The sequence below is a fragment of the Tachysurus fulvidraco genome, chromosome 12, assembly GCF_022655615.1.
Source record: "Tachysurus fulvidraco isolate hzauxx_2018 chromosome 12, HZAU_PFXX_2.0, whole genome shotgun sequence".
Classification (NCBI taxonomy): domain Eukaryota; kingdom Metazoa; phylum Chordata; class Actinopteri; order Siluriformes; family Bagridae; genus Tachysurus; species Tachysurus fulvidraco.
The window spans coordinates 19,839,027-19,862,522 of NC_062529.1; the positions used below are offsets into that span (position 1 = coordinate 19,839,027).

General features: G+C 35.2%; 2 protein-coding genes and 1 pseudogene across 3 annotated transcripts; 1 reads left to right on the top strand and 2 right to left on the bottom strand.

Moving 5' to 3' along the window:
* Positions 1–5,342: 5,342 nt before the first annotated feature.
* On the bottom strand, positions 5,343–12,642 carry LOC113640578 (procathepsin L-like). 2 transcript variants are annotated; one of them, XM_047821285.1, is made up of 8 exons: positions 12,536–12,642; positions 12,224–12,324; positions 11,922–12,064; positions 11,199–11,390; positions 10,876–11,067; positions 10,351–10,516; positions 10,092–10,197; positions 5,343–5,457 (listed from the first exon to the last, which is right to left on the bottom strand). In XM_047821285.1, the coding sequence occupies exons 1-8, from the start codon at positions 12,559–12,561 to the stop codon at positions 5,358–5,360; spliced, it is 1,026 nt and encodes a 341-aa protein (XP_047677241.1). In that variant the 5' UTR covers positions 12,562–12,642; the 3' UTR covers positions 5,343–5,357. The 2 variants fall into 2 exon arrangements, with proteins under 2 accessions (XP_047677241.1, XP_026998914.2); XM_027143113.2 differs by lacking the exon at positions 5,343–5,457 and adding an exon at positions 8,858–9,703.
* On the top strand, positions 5,943–8,748 carry LOC113661141 (bryoporin-like). Its single transcript, XM_047821286.1, has 4 exons — positions 5,943–6,065; positions 6,286–6,327; positions 6,528–6,688; positions 8,007–8,748. The coding sequence occupies exons 1-4, from the start codon at positions 5,991–5,993 to the stop codon at positions 8,470–8,472; spliced, it is 744 nt and encodes a 247-aa protein (XP_047677242.1). The 5' UTR covers positions 5,943–5,990; the 3' UTR covers positions 8,473–8,748.
* Positions 12,643–17,826: 5,184 nt separating the features above from the next.
* On the bottom strand, positions 17,827–21,588 carry LOC113640526 (annotated as a pseudogene).
* Between the last annotated feature and the right edge of the window lie 1,908 nt (positions 21,589–23,496).

A 23,496-nucleotide genomic window follows, 5' to 3' on the forward strand; every position in this document is an offset into this window, starting at 1 on the left:
TACATTGATGTACTTTACTGCCACTCCTGACATCCCCATACAGTACCATAGCTCCTCTCTTGGCACCCTGTGATACTCTTTCTCTAAATCCACAAAGACGCAGTGCAGCTCCTTCTGGCCATCTCTGTACTTTTCCATTAACATTTTCAGGGAAAAATTTGCATCCCTAGGGCTCTTTCTGGAATTAAGCCACACTGCTGCTTACAAATATCCACTTCCATTCTTAGCCTAGTGTCCACTGCACTTTACCATAGCTGTATTGTGTGGTTCATCAACTTTATACCTCTGTAGTTGCTACAACTTTGTACATCACCCTTGTTCTTCATCTATCAGACATATTACAAGTACTCTTTGAATTATTCTGTTTCTTTGTTAATGGTTTAAAATTTATTTGCACTAGATTTTTGAATTTAATTATTTGACTTTTTAATCTGATCAATTTGTATTACTTTATTATCTCTATACTAGGACCTACATTGGCAGTGGATATTGTCTTAATCCTCTGGCATTTGTGAACTTTGGGAATACTTCTGACCACTGTCTAGCATGGATCCGAGATGTGGGCATCGGTTTCAGTCAGATTGTGCATGCTGCTGTCATGAAAATGAGGTGAGTGCTATAAGCTCCTGTAACAATTAAATATGAAAGTCAATAAAATCACTGCATGAACTGTACATTGAAAATGATAAATTGTGGATTGAGGAATGAGGAAGATACAAAATAGATTGATGATTGGTTTTATGAACTGTATAGTTTAATTGATTAGTGTGTTGTGCTTGTGCATTTTGACTGCATGTTACAAGAGGGTGGTGAGTCGAACAAGCCTGCTTTCTTAACTTAAGGACAGGACAGTCTTTCATGTCTGTTCAAAAAGTCACTATAGTCTACAGTATAATCTATAGATTTCACATTAAGATCTCTTTTGAAACAAATCTAACAACATATTCATGCCAACACTCCCTCATATTGAAGATATTTTCTTTTCAAACACAACCTCAAAATGCATGATCTCAGATGGATATTCCCATTTCTCACAATAGCAGCTGGTAGATTATAAAAATGTAAACTATCTATCTATCTATCTATCTATCTATCTATCTATCTATCTATCTATCTATCTATCTATCTATCTATCTATCTATCTATCTATCTATCTATCTATCTATCTATCTATCTATCTATCTATTGTCTTATATTAAGCAAGTAGTTAATGTTTTAATGAGAATGAAAAAACATTAATTTTCTGTAGTATTATAAATTTGACAATACTTTATTTTTGTGTTTTTTCCTGTAAAACCAGACAAAGGACAGAACTACTAGCACAGCATCACCTCGTATTGAGTATGGGGTGTCACTGAGAGGCACCAACATTGACAGTATATCCCGCAGTATAGGCACCACAAGAAATGTGTCCATTCAAATTACCAATTTCACAGACAGGTACACCTTATCAAACACAAGGTGAGTGAAAATGATTTGAATTTATATTTAATTTTATAAACAGCACAGTTAGACTTGTAATACCTCTAATACAGTTGAAATTACATCAAATAATTAATTCTAATTATAATAATTAATTTATGGAATGGGTTAAAAATAAAAATGCTTCATTTTTGTGACATTAAATAAATTAAAAATGACTTTGTTTTACTTCTCTATGTATCTTTTTATGTTTGTTTGTTTTATGGACTACAGAACACGTTTAGCCTTATATTTTTTTTAGCTTACTTTTTTATTTTGCTTCTTTTCTTAATTTTTTATTTGTTGCCATTTTTTGCACTAAAATAATCTTTGATGATTTTTTCTGATCACTAGGGAAGTCTTACTAGGCCATGTATTATTACAGTTTTTCTTTTGATCTCAACATAAGAACATGTTCTAGCAGCAGCAAAAGTGCAGTAGCGCAGCGTCATGGATGATCGCATACGCTTTTACTTTGATCTTTGATCAGGGACTCAGGTGATTGACAACTTCCAAATAAAGAAGGAGGCTGCGATGTCTGCATCTTTTTTTGCTGAAGACAATATATCGACCCTACTGCGGTTAATCCAGATGCTGTTTCTAAAAGCATGTATATTGCATGGGAATAGGTAATAGCATAGGCTTTTACTGTAAGTGAGAGCACTGAAAGAGGAAACAGTGACTGTCTGTAAGCTCCTACACCACAGAATAACAAATGATTACAAATATATAATTTTTTAATAAATGCGTAACAAAATGAATACAAAACTATTGACAGAATTTATAAGAATTAAGGCTTAATGTTTTAGTAATCGATTACAGTTTAAAAATTTGGTCCCTGATCAAAGTAAAAGCGAAGGCGTTCCTTCATGATGCTCTCCCTCCCTCTCATTCTCATCTATTCTATTTTACTATGACTGACTTTCATTCCTATTTTTTCCAGAGCAGACCTCCACCTTATCAGATGTTCCTCCACCTGTTCCCTACTCTCATTACAGATCACAACATCATCCGCAAACATCATTGTCCATGGAGATTCCTGTCTGACTTCATCTGTCACCCTGATCATCATGATAGCAAACAAAAGGGGACTTAAAGCCAATCCTTAATGTAGCTCCACCTCCACCTTGAACTCCATACTCCTCTAATACATATCATGAACTACATTGATGTACTTCACTGCCACTCCTGACATCCTCATACAGTACCATAGCTCCTCTCTTGGCACTCTTTTATACTCCTTCTCTAAATCCACAAAGACGCAGTGCAGCTCCTTCTGACCATCTCTGTACTTTTCCATTAACATTCTCAGGGCAAAATTTGCATCCATAGTGCTCAATCTGGGCATGAAGCCATACTGCTTCTTACAAATATTGACTTCCTTTCTTAGCCTAGCTTCCACTGCACTTTACCATAGTTAAATTGTATGGCTCATCGACTTTATACCTCTGTAGTTGCTACAACTCTGCACTTCACCCTTGTTCTTCATATATCTATCAGACATATTACAAGTACTCTTTACATTATTCTGTGTTTCTTTGTTAATGGTTTAAAATTTATTTCTACTATTATGCAAGAATTTAATTTAATTTACTTAACTTTCTTAACACTATTATGCTAGAATTTAAAAATTTGACTTTTTAATCTGAGCAATTCTTATTACTTTATTATCTCTATTATAGGACGCACACTAGCAGTGGATATTGTCATAATCCTCCTCAGCCTACAGTAGCAAAAAGGACCAGTGAAGCCTGCTCCTTTACCAAAACAAGCTCAACGGCACGTGGTTGTGTTGGAGTCCTGGCATACAAAATTCTTAAAGATGAAGGGAACTTTGTCGGGGAACTTGTCATAATGTTTTCTGTGCCTTTTGACTACAATTTGTATAAAAACTATTTAGCCGTTGGAATTTATGAAAACCATGTTTTATGTAATTATGATCTGTTTTATGAAATGTATTACAAGGAGGGTACATTCACCAGGGAAAGGGCTACAGGAAGTGAAGTCATGTATTCTGGACAAGGAATTTGTGTGAAGGGAACAATGTCTCCGGCAAGCAATTCAATAATAAGGGTTGAATTTCGAGATTTTTAAACACTAAATCTAGACAGATATAAGAAAACACTGCAGATTCAAAATCAGGGGGTCAGTGATGGATGATTGAATATGTCTATGAACTAATACACTTCTGTACTAAACTCTATAACAGTAATTTCTCTGTTGCAATGTTGAATGTTTCCTGTCAGTCTATTTATTTCTATCTTACTGTACATTAACACTCATTAATTTCTCAGTGCATTGCATTTGTCTGTTGTCAAAATGTTTTACAAGGATTGTAAAATCTTGACTATGAATATCTACTTTTAATATGCCTATGAACTAATATACTTTGACTACTATGAACTAATACACTACTACTACTACTACTACTACTACTACTAGTACTACTATTCAATTCTGTGTAGCAGGGTAAGAGGAGCTTTGTCTCTACAGCTGCATTAAATTGTTAATTAGTGGCTCTTTGTTCAGTGTGACATCCAACAGCTCATGGGGAGATTCAGAGTTGATGAGTGTTTGAATTTATACCATGAATCTCTGGTCTCATGATTGCTTGACAATAAAATGTTAAGGAACTGGATTATTTGGAGCTTCTGTGTTTTAATGGGCACACCATCCTGGTAGCACTCTTGCACAGCTTCAGACTACATTTCAGTCATTACAAACTGATAATAATAATAATAATAATAATAATAATAATAATAATAATAATAATAATAATAAAGAGAAGAAGAAGAAGAAGAAGAAGAAGAAGAAGAAGAAGAAGAAGAAGAAATAGGGATACAAATAAATAAATTAATATATAAAATTAAAGTTTAAAATGAATTTACAAAAAGATTTACTTAAAATTTAAAATACTATATATCTATCAATATCCATATAGTACTACTGTCATTTCTCAATATATGCCATGCATAATAAACTACAATCAGAATACTTAACAGTTGTTTAAGTATTTATTATTACTGTAACAAACATTGTACACAGGAACAACATACAGTAGACATTAAATATATTATTTGTGTGTTGATATGTATGTGAACAAAACAGGCAGGAATGACACTTGATTCATTCAAGAGATTCCAGGTTCAAATTCTCAATTTTTAAAAGTTTTCCTGCACATTTGAGTGATTTCTCAGCTCTTAATGCTCCAAATTCTGCTGATGCACTTCTAACATTTCTTCTACCATTTAGAAATAACATTTCTTCTAAAGTCGAATTTGGCTTTGTTAGAGCCTGAAACAGGAGTTAATCAAGTTATACTAAAATTCACTTTTATTCTTACCAAGCAAGGTACTGAAGTTAATAATGTACTGCACCGCTGATGTGTGCATTCCTAACTTAAGGTATTATACTATTTGCTGATAAAATGCTACCTTAATTCTATAATCTATAACAATAGAGGATCTGGACAGTGTGGAATATGACCTACACTTAAAACGTCTCTTTAAAAAAGTGAAATACCTTTTCACTTAAGTAGCTGATGAGTTATTGTTATTATTTGAAAAGTTAATGTGCAAAATTCACAATGTGTCTGAAAATTCTTTTACTGAAGGAAAAACAACATTAATCGGACCATTTCAGGCCATAATTTGCTTGGCACTGAGTATTTAACAAATCATGTCAAATGAAGTGAAAGTGGATAATATTGATATATTAATAAAGTGAAAAATATTGATACTAAGAATTGTTTGATCATTTAGATTTTTTTAAACTTAGTATTTTCATCCCATTAATCAATTACAAATGTTCAAAATAACACAGCCATTACAAATAATATTTGCAAAATAGGTCTTGGTCTTATATTTTTAATCACATTGAGTTTTTTCTTTACACCTTTAAACCAGAGGATAGCTGGCATTTGTATCAATACCACACTGGTTATGCTTCTTCCTCGGCATCTTGATGTAACCTTTGTCACCCCAGTTGAGACCCCAGCTGTAAAGTTAAATGTAAATTGAGGGAGGAATTGAGTGGTTATTATAACCCACTGGACTATATCTTAATAATTTAAAGATAACAATTATTTTGAACAGAAGTTTAAAATGTAAAATCAATAATTATAAATATTATATATAACATTATTCATTCACCTTTTTAGATCTAAAATAAAAAAATCTTTAAAAAAAATAAATAAATAAAAAGCTAGAACATATCTTTGATAATAATAATAATCATCATCATCATCATCATCATCATGTGAAAACCTTCTGCATGTTATCAGATATTGTCTATTCACTGCAGGTTTACAGGAAATATCAGTGTTAATATCGCTGACACTAGGAAATTTTTCAGACGCTACACTTTGTAAAACTGAAACCAAAAGTCATAATAGATATCCAGGGAAAATACCCAAGATATACAGTAATCTGAAATCCCCTATGAAGGCTTTAAAAACTTGAACAATCCTCAGTAATCTGTCAGTTCATCCTACGATCTGAAGGACTGAATATTTCTGAGCACCATCTAGCATGTTTAACTCTTGTGGGCGTCGGTGTCGGTCAGCCTGTGCATGCTGCTGTAAGGAAAATGCCAGCAATACAGAGGTACAGTAAGTGCTGTTACAAAATTAGTGACAAAAATCAAAAAACAAAATTAGTGAGGCATTAAGAAATCTGGAGAATTTTATGAACATCATTATATAACAATTGCTGCATAAACATTATTTATATGTGTAGATGTGTGAGCCTGTGCATAATTCATGTTCAATATTTATTTATGAAGTTTAATTGCTCATTTTCTGATTTTAATTTTCTGATGTTATAGACGCAGTACATTTATGGTCCAGTGAATGTAATAGAGAAGACGGTAAGTAATAACTGAATGAAAATGCTGACTCAGTGACTGAGGTCCATGAGGCTCTATTTATTAATCTATCGTCTTAAGTTAAACAAGTAGTGACTGTAAATTACTGTACAATACCGCTTCAATGACAGTAAAAACATTCATATTCTGTAGTTTTCTGAAGATAACAATAGTTTATTTATGTGTATTTCCTGTAAAACCAGTCAATGGACAGTACTACTAGCTCAGCATCACCTCTTATTGAGAATGGGGAGTCATTGAGAGGCACCAACATTGACAATATATCCCGCAGTATTGGCACCATGAGAAATGTCTCCATTCAAATTACCAATTTCACAGACAGCTACACCTTATCAAACCCAAGGTGAGTGAAAATGATTTCAGTTTATATTCAATTTAATTATAACCGGTACAGTAACACTTTGAATACAGTTGAAAATACATAAAATAATTTATTCCAAATATAACAATTTGTTTATGGAATGGGTTAAAAATAAAAATGCTTAATTTTTGTGACATTAAATCAGTTAAAAAATGACTGTTTTACTTCTCTATGTATGACCACAGAAAAAGTTTAGTCATTTATATTTTTTAGTTTTCTTTTTCCATTTATCTTTTTCCACTCTTTTTTTTTATTATTTTATTAGTTATTTTATTATTTTTTGCAATAAAATAAACTTTGATGTTTTTTCTGATTGCTAGGGAAGTCTTAAGAGGCCATGCATTAAATCGGTTTTTCCCTGTTATCTCGACATAAGGACATGTTCTAGAGGTGGCAAAAGCACAGTAAAGCAGCATCATCACTTTTACTTTGATCAGGGACTCAGGTGATTGACAACTTCCACATAAATGTACACTTAAGAAGGAGGCTGTTATGTCTGCATTTTTAACGTCTTTGACAATATATCAACCCTGCTGGTCGATCATGGTAGGATTATGAGAGTGATGTTTTTATGTCGAGATAACAAGAAAATGATGTCGTGTTTACGATAAAACAAGAAAGAAATAATCAAATAATGCATGGCCTCTTACAACTTCCATAGAACAAATCTTAATCAAATTATCATATTTGAAAAATCATAAAAACATGAAATTAATTTTTCTACATTTATATTAAATACTTGGGAACTGTAACACAGCATTGATTAGTCTCGCATAGCCAAATCACCAAGATGAAGTCTAGCTGATACAGTATGTAAAGCAACCAATCACAGTTCGTCTTGGTCAGCGTCATGTTTATTGGCATGAAAATTTAAAGTCGATGTTTCTATAAAAACAGACCGCCATGCAACCAGACCTTCCATAATCATACAAAATAATAAACCTGGATCCGTCATAATCCATCCACATCATTCGGAAAATTCAGCACTTTCTGAATCTGATTCTCATAAGCATTCATTATCACAGTTGTAAACACTGCAGCATCCCTCTTCTATGAGGGAAGTTAAAGCGTCACAAAGGCTTTCAGATCCAACCAATCAGATGACGACTGCAAAATATTTCTAATTTTGTTTGCTACATGCATCAGACATATTAAGCACTTTTTTCATTAGTCTGTCTTCCTTTGTTCATGATTTTTAGAATTTATTTGCACTATTATGCTAGAATTTTGAATTTAATCATTTGAGTATTTAATCTGATCAATCCGTATTACTTTATTCGTTTACTTTACTCTTTACCAGGAGCTACAATAGCAGTGGATGTTGTCTTAATCCTCCTCAGCTTACAGTGGCAACAAAGACCAGTGAAGCCTGCACCTTTAGCAAAACAGCCTCAGTGGCACGTGGCTGTGTTGGAGTCCTGGCATACAAGATCCTTAAAGATGAAGTGTACTTTGTCGGGGAACTTGTCATAATGTTTTCTGTGCCTTTTGACTACAATTTGTATGAAAACTATTTAGCTCTTGGAATTTTTGAAAACCATGTTTCTTGTAATGATAATCTGTTTTCTAAAATGTATTACGCAAAAGGTACATTCACCAGGGAAAGGGCTACAGGAAGTGAAGTCATGTATTCTGGACAAGGAATTTGTGTGAAGGGAACAATGTCCACTGCAGGCAAGGCAATAATGAAAGTTGAAATTCGAGAAACACCAAAACTAGACAGACATGAGCAAAACACTGCAGATCCAACACCAAGGGGTCAGTGAAGAATGATTGAATATGCTTATAAACTAATACACTCCTATACTAAACTCAGTAACAGTAATTTCTCAATTGCAATGTTGAATATTTCCTGTCAGTCCATTTATTTCTATCTTACTGTACATTAACATTCATTAATCTCTCAGTGCATTGCATTTGTCTGTTGTCCAAATGTGCTGATAAAATGCTAAACAAAGCAAATTCAAGAGATCAGTCAAGGATGTCAGGATTGTAATATGGTGACTATGAATAACAACTGATAATATGCCTATGAACTAATACACTACTACTACTATAAACTAATACTCTATTACTACTACTACTATTACTACTACTACTGTCATTTCTCAATATATGCCATGCATAATAATCTATGATCAGAATACTTAATAGTTGTTTAAGTATTTATTATTACTGTAACTGCAAAAAACTGTAAACATGAACAACATACAGTAAACATGAAAGATATTATTTGTGTGTTGATATGTATGTGAGAATGTAAACAAAACATGCTGCAGGACTGACACTTGAGTCATTCCAGAGATTCAAGGTTCAAATTCTCCATTTTTAAAAGTTTTCATTATTTTAACTCAATGGTTCCGGCCCTGGTCCTAATGTATGCCTTATCCTGCACATATGCTCCTAATTCTGCTGATGCACTGATTAACATTTCTTTTAAAGTAAATTTGAGTTGTGTTAGAGCCAGAAACAGGAGTTAATCCAGATCCAGGATTTTTAGTCTCATACAAAACAATACATTCATTCAATATTATCTGATACAATACCAAATCAATAGAAAATTCACTTTTATTCTTACCAAACAAGGTACTTAAGTTAATAATGTAACATTGCTAACTTAATTTTTTATATTTGCTCATAAAAGGCTACTGTAATTTTATAATCTGTAACCATGGAGAATCTGGACAGTTTGGAATATTACCTACATTTCATGCCATAATTTGCTTGGCACTGAGTAAAAGTAAAATTATCTACTGTTAAAGTAGATAATATTGATACTAAGAATTGTTTGATTATTATGATTATTTTAAAACATAACACTTAATCCCATTAATGATGGCTTAACACACAAACAGATTTTTTAAATAGCTGTCACACTGACTTTTTTCTTTACACCTTTAAACCAGAGGGTAGCTGGCATTTGTGGCAATACCACACTGGTTATTCTTGTTCCTCGACATCTTGATGTAACCTTTGTCACCCCACTTGAGACCCCAGCTGTAAAGTAAATGTAAATTAAGGGAGTAAGTAGGTGGTTATTATGACCCATTGGACTATACTGTATCTTCAGTCATATAATTTAAAGCTGACAGTTATTTTAAAGTGAATTTTAAATTTCATATTTCATTAAATTTCATTATTTCCATAATTCTAAATATTATATATAACATTATTCATTCACCTTTTAGATATTTTAATTCTAAAAGTCAAAAAATAGAACATACCTTTGTTAATAATAATAATAATAATAATACTTATTATTATTATTATTATTATTATTATTATTATTATTATTATTATTATTATTATTATTAATGTAATCATTTTTGTATGGTGCATTACATGAAATATATTAAAAAGTTCTAGATTTTTTTTAAATCTTAACCTGTTCTTGACCAGCCAGTAATCCTTATTTTGTTTCCTGCCATAACCAACAGCCAGGACACCATGATTCAGCCCAATGCTGCTACAGTCTGGCTCATCGTAGATACCTTAAAGCAATTATGTGGTGGTCACTTATTCCAGCATTATTGAATCAATTACTACATTTGTTAATCTGTTAATTAACAAACCATAGATTATGTCAAATAAAAGCAGACCACTAAATGACAGCATTAAGACTCAGTTTTAACTGTGAGACTCACCAGATTTATAGAGCTGGAAGGATATGTGGCCTGCATCTATGGCAACAGAAATTGGTCCAATGAAGGTCACAGCTTCCTGTAGAGCTTTCTCATCTTTACTCTTTATATTCACATAGCCATTGCAGGTGGCTCCCACAGTGTCTGTAATAAATCTGCAATCATTATCCTGCAGAGAGCAAGAGGAAAGGGTCTTTAAGGATAATAGTGGTAGCTCAAGTGGTTAAAGCTCTAGTTTGTTGATCAGAAGGATGGGGTTCTATTAGCTGCAACTGCTGGGCCTGTGAGCAAGTGCCCCCCCTGCTGACCTTCACAGTGCTGTAATGTACATGTGAGAAATTGAATGCCTTCTCATTCATGCCAAAGATCCTCTTACTGCAGATTAATGTCAATTATAAAATAGTATGCTAGCTGGGTTAATAAATAGCTATCATCTAAAACGTTTTTATCCTGCAGTAAATGTTTGATATGCCCTTCAAGTCATATCAACCTGTTTGTCGTATTAATGTATTTTTATGTTCTGCTCACTTTGCCCTCATAAGGATAGGACTCCTCTGTGTAAATTCCATTGTTGTCTCTAATATATTCAAAAGCCGTGTTCATCCATCCTCCCATACAACCAAAGTTCCCATATTTGCCCGAGCAGTCCACCAACTGCTGCTCGCTCAGTGACACCAGCTTCCCCATCTTCTTTCGAGTCTGACCTTCCAGCGACCCTGTCTAAGAGAGGATACATGAAAAACAAAGATTTCTATCCAAAACACAATCTGCAAATGGGTCCACGTCTTATACTGTATGTAGTAGCAACTGAGGCACAAAGGCCATGTTGCATGTGTTAAGACTGCCCTTACTGCACTGAAGGCCCAGCAGGATCCACATTCATGCTGGTCTTTAACCTCAGTCACGTATCCCTCTTTCACCCAGTCCACAGTTTTTGGCAGAACAGATTCCCCTCGGAGGAATGTAGCTGTACTGTTTCCTGTGGTCATTTTAAAGGAATTCAGACAGCCTTTGAATACAGTATTTCTGTACTCCTGGTTATCCTGTTAGAGATGGAGATGCAGTGAAGTCAGGTACATGTTGTAATCTTGTTCATCAGTGAAATGGATGCTTCTCGGGTTCATGCATTTGAAATGTTTTTATTCATTTTTATTGATAAAAAAAAATCTCTCTCTCTCTCTCTCTCTCTCTCTCTCTCTCTCTCTCTCTCTCTCTCTCTCTCTCTCTTGCTCTCTCTCATGTTTTATTTTTATTTCAGAAGGAGCAGAAAAAATCAGGCAATTTCTAAAACAACAATTATTTTTTAATTTAGGGTAATACTTTTTGGAGGAGCTGAATAAGCTCCTACAAAGCATATAAAGTTCAGTTCATTTCAAAAACATATATTTTCATGTAACCCAGGATATTCAAGTTGTGGAGATCAGTATAATGGCAAAATTATTACAGTTTTTTATTGTCCTACAGAGTTTTTTTATTGCCCTAATTGAAAAATCACTGACACGTTTTGTCAGTAGCTGGAACAAAAATTCCTAAATTCGAGATGAATAATTTCTTTTCAAAAATATATTACTTACCATGTCTGCAAAATAGGTCATGCCAAGTCTGAAGCTCTTAATGCCCTGGTCAGCCTGCATGTTGTGTTCTATGACCAGCTTAAGATTTTCCATCCAAATCATCTTACGCTGAATCTCCTCCTCTGCAGACTTATAGATCTTACCTAAGAAAAAAAATCAACTGATCCTGACAAAACATATTTTATTTTGTTACTTATTTTATTCTGTTCTTTACCAATTTAAATAAGCATGTGGATGTGAGACAATCCAACATGTAGTTTTTCAGGTTTAACAGTTTGATTAGATGTAAAATCATTTCTTACCAAACTTTGATTTCCATGCACTGAACTCCAGGTCTTCCAGAGCGACGCTGACTACACTGGCCAGAGCCACAAGAGTGGTGAAGATGAGCAAAATTCTCATTCTGCAAATAATATTTTATTGTGTAAGGATTTGCTTTCTTTAGTCCACATGTCCTTTGTTACTGCTACTACTGACTCACATATATGTCTCTCTAAATATAAAAATTTAAAATTTTAACCGGAGTGCTTTGCTCATTGGAAAAAATAAAAGATGTGCTCAACCAGTCTACATAATGTATGTATATCCAGGTGCATGTGGTATTTGGTACGTACCTCATTTTGTGTGTTTCTTGAAACATTTTCTTGAATTGTTCTGCAAATGGACAACTGTCATGTCCTGTTATATATAACTGTGGCTTTGATCAGCTGATGCTCTCACATTTGACCACAAGAAATGGGAGATGTTTTTGTAGAGGAATTGCACAATTATATCCAGAAATGATTCTACACTAAGGAGGACATGACCCTTGCTTGTTTTCTCATCATGTGTCATTGAATCAAGTGATTAGCATTGCAAAATATAAGATAGCAGCCACCATATTAAAAAAATCAGTCTTGCAAACTGACTATATAAAAAGGGATACAAAGCTCTCATTTTCTTCCAGTTATCATTTTCAATTAATTCAATTCAATTCAATTCAAGTTTATTTGTATAGCGCTTTTTACAATAGACATTGTCTCAAAGCAGCTTTACAGAACATAAACACAGAGCAGAAGGTAAACATAATTAATGATAAAGGAAATAACGAATAATAAAAGAAATAAGAATTAACAGAATAAAAATTCTAGATTATTATTAGATGTATATAGTTCACAGTGTGTATGTATTTATTCCCCTATGAGCAAGTCTGAGGTGACTCAGGCAGCAGTGGCAAGGAAAAACTCCCTTAAATTGGTAAAGGAAGAAACCTTGAGAGGAACCGGACTCAAGGGGGAACCCATCCTCATATGGGTGACACTGGGGGTGTGATTGTAATATACAGTCAGTTAAATGTTGTATTGGTGTGAGGTTCAAGGACTTCTGATCTCCTGAGTACCACAGAGTCTAACTGGAGATGTCTCAGGATTCTTAGAGTCGGCCTCGGTTCAGTGGACGTCCAAAGGCTTCGTCCCACAGAGGACGTTGGGAGCTGGTACAGTGTCTGGATGCCTCGGGATAGGTACAAAGAGAGAAGCAGTGGAAAGGGATTAACATATCTGCTGTTCATAAAAATGTGCTGGTCTGATGTACTGGTGCATGATATTATGGGATGTATTATGTGTACGCCTGACTAAAGAGATGAGTTTTTAATCTACATTTAAACTGGGAAAGTGTGTCTGCGCCCCGAACACTATCAGGAAGACTATTCCAAAGTTTGGGAGCTAAATAAGAAAATGCTCTACCACCTTTAGTAGACTTAGATATTCTGGGAACTAGCAGAAGTCCTGAGTTTTGTGATCTCAGAGAGCGTGAAGGATTGTAACGTGTTAGAAGGCTAGTTAGATACATGGGAGCTAAACCATTAAGAGCCTTGTACGTAAGTAGCAGCAGTTTGTAGTCAATTCTATACTTAACAGGTAGCCAGTGTAGAGATGATAAAATTGGGGTTATATGGTCATACTTTCTTGTCCTAGTGAGAACTCTGGCAGCTGCATTTTGGACTAATTAGAATTGTCACATTTTATAGTCTTCAGTTTCTGAAACCTCTGAATGACTTTTAATAACGAACCTCAAAAACTAATCTAAACCTACAGTAACATGATAAACAGTTAAAGAATAGAAATCTCGATCACACTTTAAATTAGCATATGTCTGCACATAGTAGAGTGATATGTATAATATCCATCAAATGTATTTTACAATAGTAGGTTTGTTAGATTGATTCTTTAGGTTGGGTTTAGGTTCCAAAATAATTTAAATTTAAATTCCTTTGTTTGACCACTCAGCAATTAAGCAGAGTTTCTGATTATCACTCAATAATATTCCAGTCTCTTCTGTTTCAGAAGATTTTTTCTCTCTCCATTTTATTATATAGTGTATATGGGGCAGTGGCGGCTCAAGCAGTTGTTAATTAACGGATCGTGGTTCAAGTCCCAGCACTGCCAAGTTGACACTGTTGGGCCCTTGAGCAAGGCCCTTAACCCTCTCTGCTCCAGTGGTGCTGTATCATATCTGACCCTGTGCTCTGACCCCAATCTCCAAAGTTGGGGTATGTGAAGGAAGAATTTCACTGTGCTGCAATGTATATGTGACAAAATAAAGGCTTCTATTCTATTCTAAGCTTTTGTATCATGGGCAAGTGGTATGTTGAACTGCTGATTGTGGTTTGTGAATTGAAATCCCAGGATGCCCAGATGCCCCTGCTGGGCCCTTGACCCTCAAATTCTCAGTTGTATGAAAAATGTGAAAAAAAAGGGTGATTGTAAGATGTTTTTTGGCCACTTGGTTTCAGTCACGGCCGTGGCTTGAATATTCTGTAGATCGAATACATGCTTTTGTTTTCCGTGTCGAGTGTTTGGTGTTGCTTTCTCTGAAAATGACATGTTTATTTCGACAGGTTTTCGAAACTGGAAAGTAGCATTAGACCGTTTAAATGAACTGCCCCTTTTTAACAAAACCCAATTCTTACAGTTCATGCTTCACTCAAGGAACAGGTTTGTTCTAGTTGATGTAAATAGTTATTCTAAAAGAACTGTCCCTTTTTAACAAAACATTCCAAAAAAAAAAAAGTGACGTGACATACGGCTAAGTATGGTGACCCATACTCAGAATTCTTCTCTACATTTGACCCATCCAAAGTGCACACACACAGCAGTGAACACACACACACACACACCGTGAACACACACCCAGAGCAGTGGGCAGCCATTCATGCTGCGGCACCTGGGGAGCAGTTGGGGGGTTCGGTGCCTTGCTCAAGGGAACGAGACTCGAACCCACAACCTCAGGATTACGAGTCAGACTCTCTAACCATTAGGCCACGACTTGCCCCCAATAATAAACCCAATTCTTACAGTTCATGCTTCACTCAAGTAACAAGTTTATTTTAGTTGATGTAAATAGTTATTTTAAAAGATTTGCCCCTATTTATCAAATCTAAAGTTACTTAATTGATACAAGATCTATTAAGGGGTCAAAAAAATATTATAAATGCAAAAAGAGAGAATGTTAAAATAAACACGTTATCCCATTTTATATATATATATATATATATATATATAAAGTTAATAAATAGTTCCAAAATATGTACAAAAAATATTAAAAATGAAGAAAACACAAACACAACAATAACAAACAACCCTAACAATTGTCTTAAATATATGGTATTAAAACTATACACATGAGAGATTAAAGCATTAAAGAACCCCCACCCACCCCAATCCGACCGGCCCACCTGGAACATCACTTGGCCCACCTTTCATCTCATATCTGGAGCCGGGCCTGATTGAAAGCCTAAATTATTCCCATTTGTACACTGTTAATGTCACTCTATACTTTCATTTTCAATCATTAAAATTACACATACGCAAAGGTTTGATGAAAAAAAAATAGGAAACCAGTAACTGGATTCTGGAAACTGGAAATTTAGTAAATGGATCTTTGACTAACAACCTTTAACGTCAGTTGCTTTTCATACATGAGATCATTTTCAAAGAAAGGGGAAAGACAAAAGGGTCACTCACAACAGGAAAAGCTGAAATGAAAATTCTAATTTAATACACATCAGCAGTATAATTTTGCATGAATATATTAGCAATTCATTTTTAATTTAACAAAGGTAAATGATGGTTCCTCAACAGCACAGGGAACTCAACACCGACACCAAGACTATGTTAGTTTGGAGTGAGTTTTGTGAATGCACAGTAGTACTGTACAGTTTTATAATTGCCATATTTTAGTAACAGGCAACTTCTTGTCCTGAAAGTGGTGAATGAGGACTTTCAAGAACATTGATCCGCCATGTCATGCCCAAGTAAAATCAATGACATCCACCTGGACCTGAACTTTAAAGGTATGTTTAGAGCTCATATTTCTGGCCAATCATTCTAGTCTCCACAGCTGCAGACTTTTGACATGATTTGCTCATGAAGATTTGTGCACAGTGACTCACAAAGGCCTTATGATCTCCCAACAAGCTGTCTTAACTGATGCAACAGAATTTCAGAGCGATTTCCATTGAAATAGGTCCACAGAAAGTCATAAGACTTCTTGCACAAAAGCAGACTTAATGCCTTGGAAATTCAGTAAAAATTTTGACAAGCTCAAAGGACTCTATTTTTCCTCGAAGCTTCCACTGATTCAAGAGCTGGCTAGAAATAAAGGTGCTGGTCATATAATTAGAATATCGAATTGATTTATTTCACCTATTCCATTCAAAAAGTGAAACTTGTATATTATATTCATTCGTTACACCCAGACTTGTGAGCATGTATGTGCATGTACCGCATGGAGTCAATCAGTCTGTGGCACTGATCAGGTGTTACTGTATAAGAGCCCAGGTTGCTCTGATAGTGGCCTTCAGCTCTTCAGACCCATTGTTGGGTCAAATTTGGGATAAATCTTTTTGGGATAAATTTTCTATGGAATTAAGGTGAGGCGAGTTTGCTGGCCAATTAAGAACAGGGATACCATGGTCCTTAAACCAGGTACTGGTGGCTTTGGCACAGTGTGCAGGTGCCAAGTCCTGTTGGAAAAATGAAATCTGCATCTCCATAAAGTTGGTCAGCAGCAGGAAGCATGAAGTGCTCTAAAACTTCCTGGTATACGGCTGCGCTGATCTTGGACCTCAGAAAACACAGTGGACGAAATCTATGGGTTATTGTGAAGAGGAAGATGCAATATGCCTCATACTTTTCATGTTCATACTTTTCAGTTGGCCCAGATTTCTAAAAATCCTTTCTTTGGTCTTAAGTAATATTCTAATTGTCTGAGATACTGAGTTTGGGATTTTCCTTAGTTGTCAGTTCTAATCATCAAAATTAAAAGAAATAAACATTTGAAATATACCAGTCTGTGTGTAATGAATTAACATAATATACAAGCTTCACTTTTTGAATTGAATTAGTGAAATAAATCAACTTTTTGATGATTTTCTAATTATATGACCAGCACCTGTAAGTAATACATTTTAAACAGACTGACATCAAGTCATGGATCAGGAACAACCATGGAGATGCCATTGATACATAACAATAATGTTTAAACTACATTTAAAGAATTAGATTTTATTTCTTGACTGGGGTAAATCCAAAGGTTTTACAGGTAAAAGAAATTTTCTGGCATCATGTGACTAACATTTAATAAATCCACTGATTCCATTTAAGGGTAAGACAGCATGAATGCTATTTATTTTATTTAAGCAAAATTGCCATTAAATAGTCACATTCAATTCAAGTTTATTTGTATAGCGCTTTTTACAATTCACAGTCTCAAGGCAGCTTTACAGAACATAAACATAGAACAAGAGAGGAAGAAACCTTCAGAGAAACAAGACTCAAAAGGGAACAGCAGGGTACAGTCCAGCAATTTTGTATTGATGAGGACACAAGTCTCACCTCATCACATATATTTATTGTATATACCTTTAAACCAGAGGGTAGACGGCATTTGAAGCAATGCCACACTGGTTCAACTTGTTCCTTGACATCCTGATATAACCATTTTCACCCCAGCCAAGACCCCAGCTGTAAAAAAAAAAAAAAAAATCAGTAAGGAATTAATGTGGGTAATTACTTTTATCTTATAACCTTATAATCTTATATAATATTTTCATCACTTAAAGCTAATAAAGTTACCTGTTCTTAACCAGCCAGTAGTCATGTTTTTGCTCTGTACCATAACCAACAACCAGGACAGCATGGGTCAGAATAGTGTTGCCGCACATTGGGTCATCATAGATGCCTTTAATTAACCAAGTAATGACCAATTACCAACATTATACAATAAATTATTACCTTTTCAGTAAGCAGTAAAGTACGGACTAGTAACGTGGGATTGATTTGTGATCTTCATGCAAGACTCACCAGAATGATAAAACTGGAAGGTAGTCAAACCTGCGTATATGGCAACAGAAATGGGTCCAGCAAAGGCCACAGCATCCTGTAAAGCAAACTCATCTCCACTCTTCACATATACAATGCCAGTGCAAGTAGCTCCCACAGTGGCAGGATTAAGCCTGCAGTATCCCTTCTACAAAAAAAGAGAAAGTTCATACTTTGTTACTTTACATTGGAAATGCTAATCATAGTTTTTCTACAAAAATGTATAATGTCTGTCAAAACTAGTTTTGCCTATCCATCTAAATAATGTGTACTTTGCTTTACTCACTATGCCCTCATAAGGGTAGGACTCCTCTGTGTCAATTCCATTGTTGGAAATAATGTAGTCAAATGCATTTTCTACCCAGCCACCATTGCAACCATAGTTCATAAATGAACAGTCCACTAATTGTTGCTCACTCAGAGAAACCAGCTTCCCTGTCTTCCAAAATGTCTGGCCTTCCAGTGACCCTGTCGAAGAAAGGACAGAAGACCTGTATTAGTGATAGTCTTGCCAGAAAGGCACCATCCATGCAGTCACCCAGTTTCACAAGGTCTGACACCTCAAGCCCCTTTGTCTGAGAGAGGACTGATGGAAGGAGAATAGAGAACAAATTACATTCTTGTAAATGCAGATATACTTTAAAATTAAAAAGAGATGAGGGTAGGATTGAACAGCATAATGGGATTATTTACTCTTAATGGTAGTGGAAGGGCAAGTGTTTTAGAACCAGAGATGTATTGTAATTAATTCAAATTTTTTGAAGTACAATCAATAATTCATTTTTTCCTGTTGCTCCTTACCGCACTGAAGGCCCAGCAAGATCTACAATTCATCTGGTTTTTAACCTCAGTCACAAAGCCCCATATCCTCCAGTCAATATCTTGTGGAACAGCTCTACCTGCCGATTGGTGATACAGTATGTAGCTGCACTGCGTTTATTGGTCCCTTTGAAGGATCTCAGGCAGCCCTTAAACACAGTCTCCCTGTACTCCTGGTTACTCTGTTTGAGATGTATTATTAAAAGACGTTTAATACTTGTTTTCTGATTGTTTCCAAAAAGCAGAAGTGAAAAGGTTGTCTTTCTGGTGCAATTTGTTTTCTATAATTACTTTGTCCTTGTCCGTGTGCACAGTATACCCACTTACACAAACTAGTCATAAAAGTAACCATAAAAAGAAACATTTTATATATAGCCAAGAATATTGAAGTGAAGAGGAATCAAATTAAAATAATTTATAAATAGCTTGCAAATAAAAGATGTTAAAGTTCGGATTGTATATTTTGTCTGCTTCATTATTTCGGAAAACTACATGGAGTCAATGTATTTTCTTGCTGGAAATTTTTTTACATACCATGAACAGCTTATTATTAGATTAGTCTTATTATTAGCCTAGTTTATTGCTAACTTATCTATTTTGCCCATAGTGGAACACCAACGACTAGCTCAGAGGTATTCAACTAAAATTTAAAGAGGTCCAGTAAGAGAAAATTTCTTGAAGCAAAGGTCCGGAAGATCATAATGCCTAACTAGATTTGTAAAGTTCGTCGCAACAAACTTTGATGTTGGCTTTGACGATGCAAGTATTCTCAAAGGCCGGTGCTTTTTGGAGGCGAGTGAACATAAGGGTCAGTGTTACTTTTGGAAGCAAGTAGACAGAAAGCTAGGGTGCCTAAACATTTGGAGGTAAGTGGAGACGTCATCCGAATACTCTTGAGGAAGTTCCCCACATTGGGCTGAGTGTTTTAATATAAATCACATGTCCATGTTGTGCTAGTTATTTTTTTCATGTGACGTCATCAGAATACATGTGAGGCAGTTCTCCTCATTGTTCTGAGTGTTTTGATATGTCACCATGATGTAAAATGTTTGATTTTGCATATATTGGGGGCAGGGCTGTGGCACAACCGAAAGGCCAGTCGGTACACAAATTTAAAACTTTGTTCAGAGTATCACCCTAAAGAACCTGGCCGAGTTTGGTGTAGATAGTTCGAAAGCTTGCAGAGTTATAAACCTCCAAATTTTATAATGGGAGTTTATGGGAAAAAGGGCCAATTTTAGACCCAGTACCGGAAGAATCGTTACTCGGATCGCTTAGAAAAGTAAAAGCAACAAACTACAGACGGGGGTCTACAACATATCCGAATTTGGTGCATGTGGCTCGAAAGCCCTAGGAGGAGTTACTCTTGATACATTTTTGTCTAAGCTTAAATAGGAAAACAGAATGTTGGCTTCTACAAAGCCAACATAAAAAGAGAAAATAAATAAAATGTGAAAATTGTGTATGTTTAAATAGATTGTTTAACTTTCCCTTTTATATCAAACTTCTCTCAGTGAGAGAACTGAGCTCTTAGCTTGCCAGGATGTTAAACCTTGGCATTAACGGAGTCAGGGCCATTCTCATACACATGTAGAGGTGCTCATTAGTGAGCCTGGAACCATATTTAGATTAGATTATGTTCATTGTAGAGAAAGCTGCCTCGCAGTTGTATGTAGAGCCAAACATGGTCAGAATGTTTAGGGCTACTTTCCTCAGACCTGGGAAAGCTGTCTCAGGGACGCTTTCTTCAGATTTGAATGGATATGTTTGTTCAAAACCTTTATGTTTTGTCTCATAATGGCGTTTCACATTGCCATGGTTTCTGAACATATGAGACGCACGGGTTTAGTGTAAAGTGGGAAGTATGAACAGAAATCAGTCTGTCCATTCTGGATTAAATGCTCTATTTTCGCTGTCCACTTCTCTTTCTTTGGAGAGCACCATTTGTTCTTTATTCTACCTTTCTCCGTCTCGCTCGTCTGTTTCTCTCCCTTTCTCCGTCTCGCTCGTCTGTTTCTCTCCCTTTCTCCGTCTCGCTCGTCTGTTTCTCTCCCTTTCTCCCTTGTTTTGGCTGTAGGTCCATTTTGGACAGCTTCTGGGTCCGGACCCGGACCGTGGTCCACCTGTTAGTGACCTATGGACTAGCTCATTGCCTTTGACTCCTCCTGTACAGTATTATAGATCTTACCTAATTTAAAAAAATTTAAAAATTTAAAAAAAAAAACAAGATAGGACAAAATGACACATGGAAGCAAATTACTGCATGACTTGTTTTCTTGTTATAGAATGGATTTTTTGGGGGGTTTGCGATCCATATTTGAAATTAACATTATATCTTTCTTACCAAACTTTAATTTCCAGGCATGAAACTCCAGGTCTTCAAGAGAGACACTAGCTGCAGTGCCATAAGAGTGCCATAAGAGTGATGACAGTGCAATAAGGGTGGCCAGTGCCATAAGAGCGATGACAATAAGGAAATTCGTCATTCTGTAACTAATAAAAAAAGGTCCACATTTCTGTTTTTGTGTAAAGAACTGATTTCTTGATTCCAATGTATGAAATGTTTAATTCTCCAGTTTGTGTTTAACTCAAACTATTTCCCCTTCGAATGCATAAAATAACATAATATAATATAATAATACAACTAATCTCATTCTATATAATGCTGCCCCTATATACCACAGTGTTATGTCTTACATCTCATCTGTGTTCTGACTTTCTTGTCAGTCTCCACCTCTATGCCCTTTTGAATAAGCAAAATAAACAGAATTGTTCTTTTAGATAATGAGCAGTGAGGTAAGCAAGGAGTAGATTTTTAGGATATAGGATATTTAGGTATTTTTAAACAAAAATACTTTAGTATCACAGACAAAAAAAAAGTCATGCTGTATTGTCTATTCAGGTTGATACACAATCAAAATACCAGTTTTTAACAAACAATTTTTAAACAAATTAAATAAATGTATTTTCAGTAAGTCTGGTTTCCAAAAGCATTGCAGAACAGCATCAGCAGCGAGTATTGTGTTAATTATGCCAGATTGTGAATATGTTTGTGTTCTGTACTTTTGGACTTCAGCATTTAAAATATTTGAACGTTAAATTTTAATGGATCGACCTGAGCAGAACATGGACAGACAAGTTTTCCTTAATTTAAAATTTACTTAATGCACTATTGGGAATTTGCTTGAGATGTTTTGCCTATTTGAGATTTTCATATATATATTAATTAGTCAATAACAAATTCAGACATATTGAACAAATCATCATACTTTTTAATGTTTCCCAGTAATATAAGCACAATTTTACTTTTACATAACAGGCAATGAGGTATAGCAAAATGTAGATTTTTGTGATGTAGATATTTAAGATACATTCTTTCCAGATTAGTACAGCTTTTGTGTGTGTGTGTGTGTGTGAGAGAGAGAGAGAGAGAGAGAGAGAGAGAGAGAGAGAGAGAGAGAGAGAGAGAGAGAGAGAGAGAGAGAGAGAGAGATTATGACTGGTGTTGTTTATTGTAAATAAACATTTTTTTCTAAAATCTTTGAGGTAAAAGGTAAGACAGATATAGGGCAGAATTCTTTTAATACAGACGGATCGAGGGAAGGCTTCTTGAGGAGAGGCATAACAGTAGCCACTTTTAAATCATCCGGGACACCGCCTAAGAGACTTTTGTTAAAAAAGGACACTAAGCCTGGCACCAAATGAGTCAATAATCATTTTTAGAAATCTTGGATGAATGACATTGAGGGGACCAGTGGATGGTTTCAATTTAGCGATGGTGTCCTTGAGTAATTGAAGAGAGATGGGTTTAAAAGCGGCCCATGTGGCAGGTGCCAGTGAAGGTGTTATTTGTTCAAAGGATAGGGAGTTAACCTCAAGAAGCTTTCACAGAGAGTGTCAGAGGCTATAGACAAAGTACATACAGGTGGGTTAACAACAGAGTTTTTTAAGAAATTACAGATAACTGCACCCAAATTCTACTCCAAGATACACATCTAAAAGAGCTCATTCCTAAAAAGGTTTAAGTATCATAAGGTAATATGTTTAGGACTGTAAACATACTGTATAAACTTGATTCAATCATTAGTATGGGTACTAACCCAAAGTACTTCATGTATTTTGTCACTGCTATGCAGGAATAAACTGCTTGTTCTTCGTTAAGATCTTCACCCTCACCGTTTTATTCACACACATTTTTTTTATTTCTTACATTGGCGAGCCATCCAGCGAGGGATTCCAAAAAAAAAAAGTGGGGAAAAGGTAAGAAAAGCGGAATTTTCTTCTTTTACGCTGTTTTTCATTCAGGGAACCCCCTCGTTTAAAAAAATCTAGCAAAGAAATGTTTTAGTGTAGAATAGAACATAGAGTAGAGTTTATTGATCATAAGCAGGAGG

What these genes read in the sequence shown, in the direction of transcription:
- LOC113661141 (XM_047821286.1), top strand. Translation starts at nt 5,991, where the DNA reads ATGTTTAACTCTTGTGGGCGTCGGTGTCGGTCAGCCTGTGCATGCTGC. An exon ending in TGAATGTAATAGAGAAGACG is followed by an intron (nt 6,328 to 6,527) that starts GTAAGTAATAAC and finishes CTGTAAAACCAG; the next exon opens with TCAATGGACAGTACTACTAG. An exon ending in TACACCTTATCAAACCCAAG is followed by an intron (nt 6,689 to 8,006) that starts GTGAGTGAAAAT and finishes ACTCTTTACCAG; the next exon opens with GAGCTACAATAGCAGTGGAT.
- LOC113640578 (XM_047821285.1), bottom strand. Translation starts at nt 12,561, where the DNA reads ATGTTTCAAGAAACACACAAAATGAG. An exon ending in TGACCTATTTTGCAGACATG is followed by an intron (nt 11,391 to 11,921) that starts GTAAGTAATATA and finishes CATCTCTAACAG; the next exon opens with GATAACCAGGAGTACAGAAA. An exon ending in CTTCCAGCTCTATAAATCTG is followed by an intron (nt 10,198 to 10,350) that starts GTGAGTCTCACA and finishes AATTGCTTTAAG; the next exon opens with GTATCTACGATGAGCCAGAC.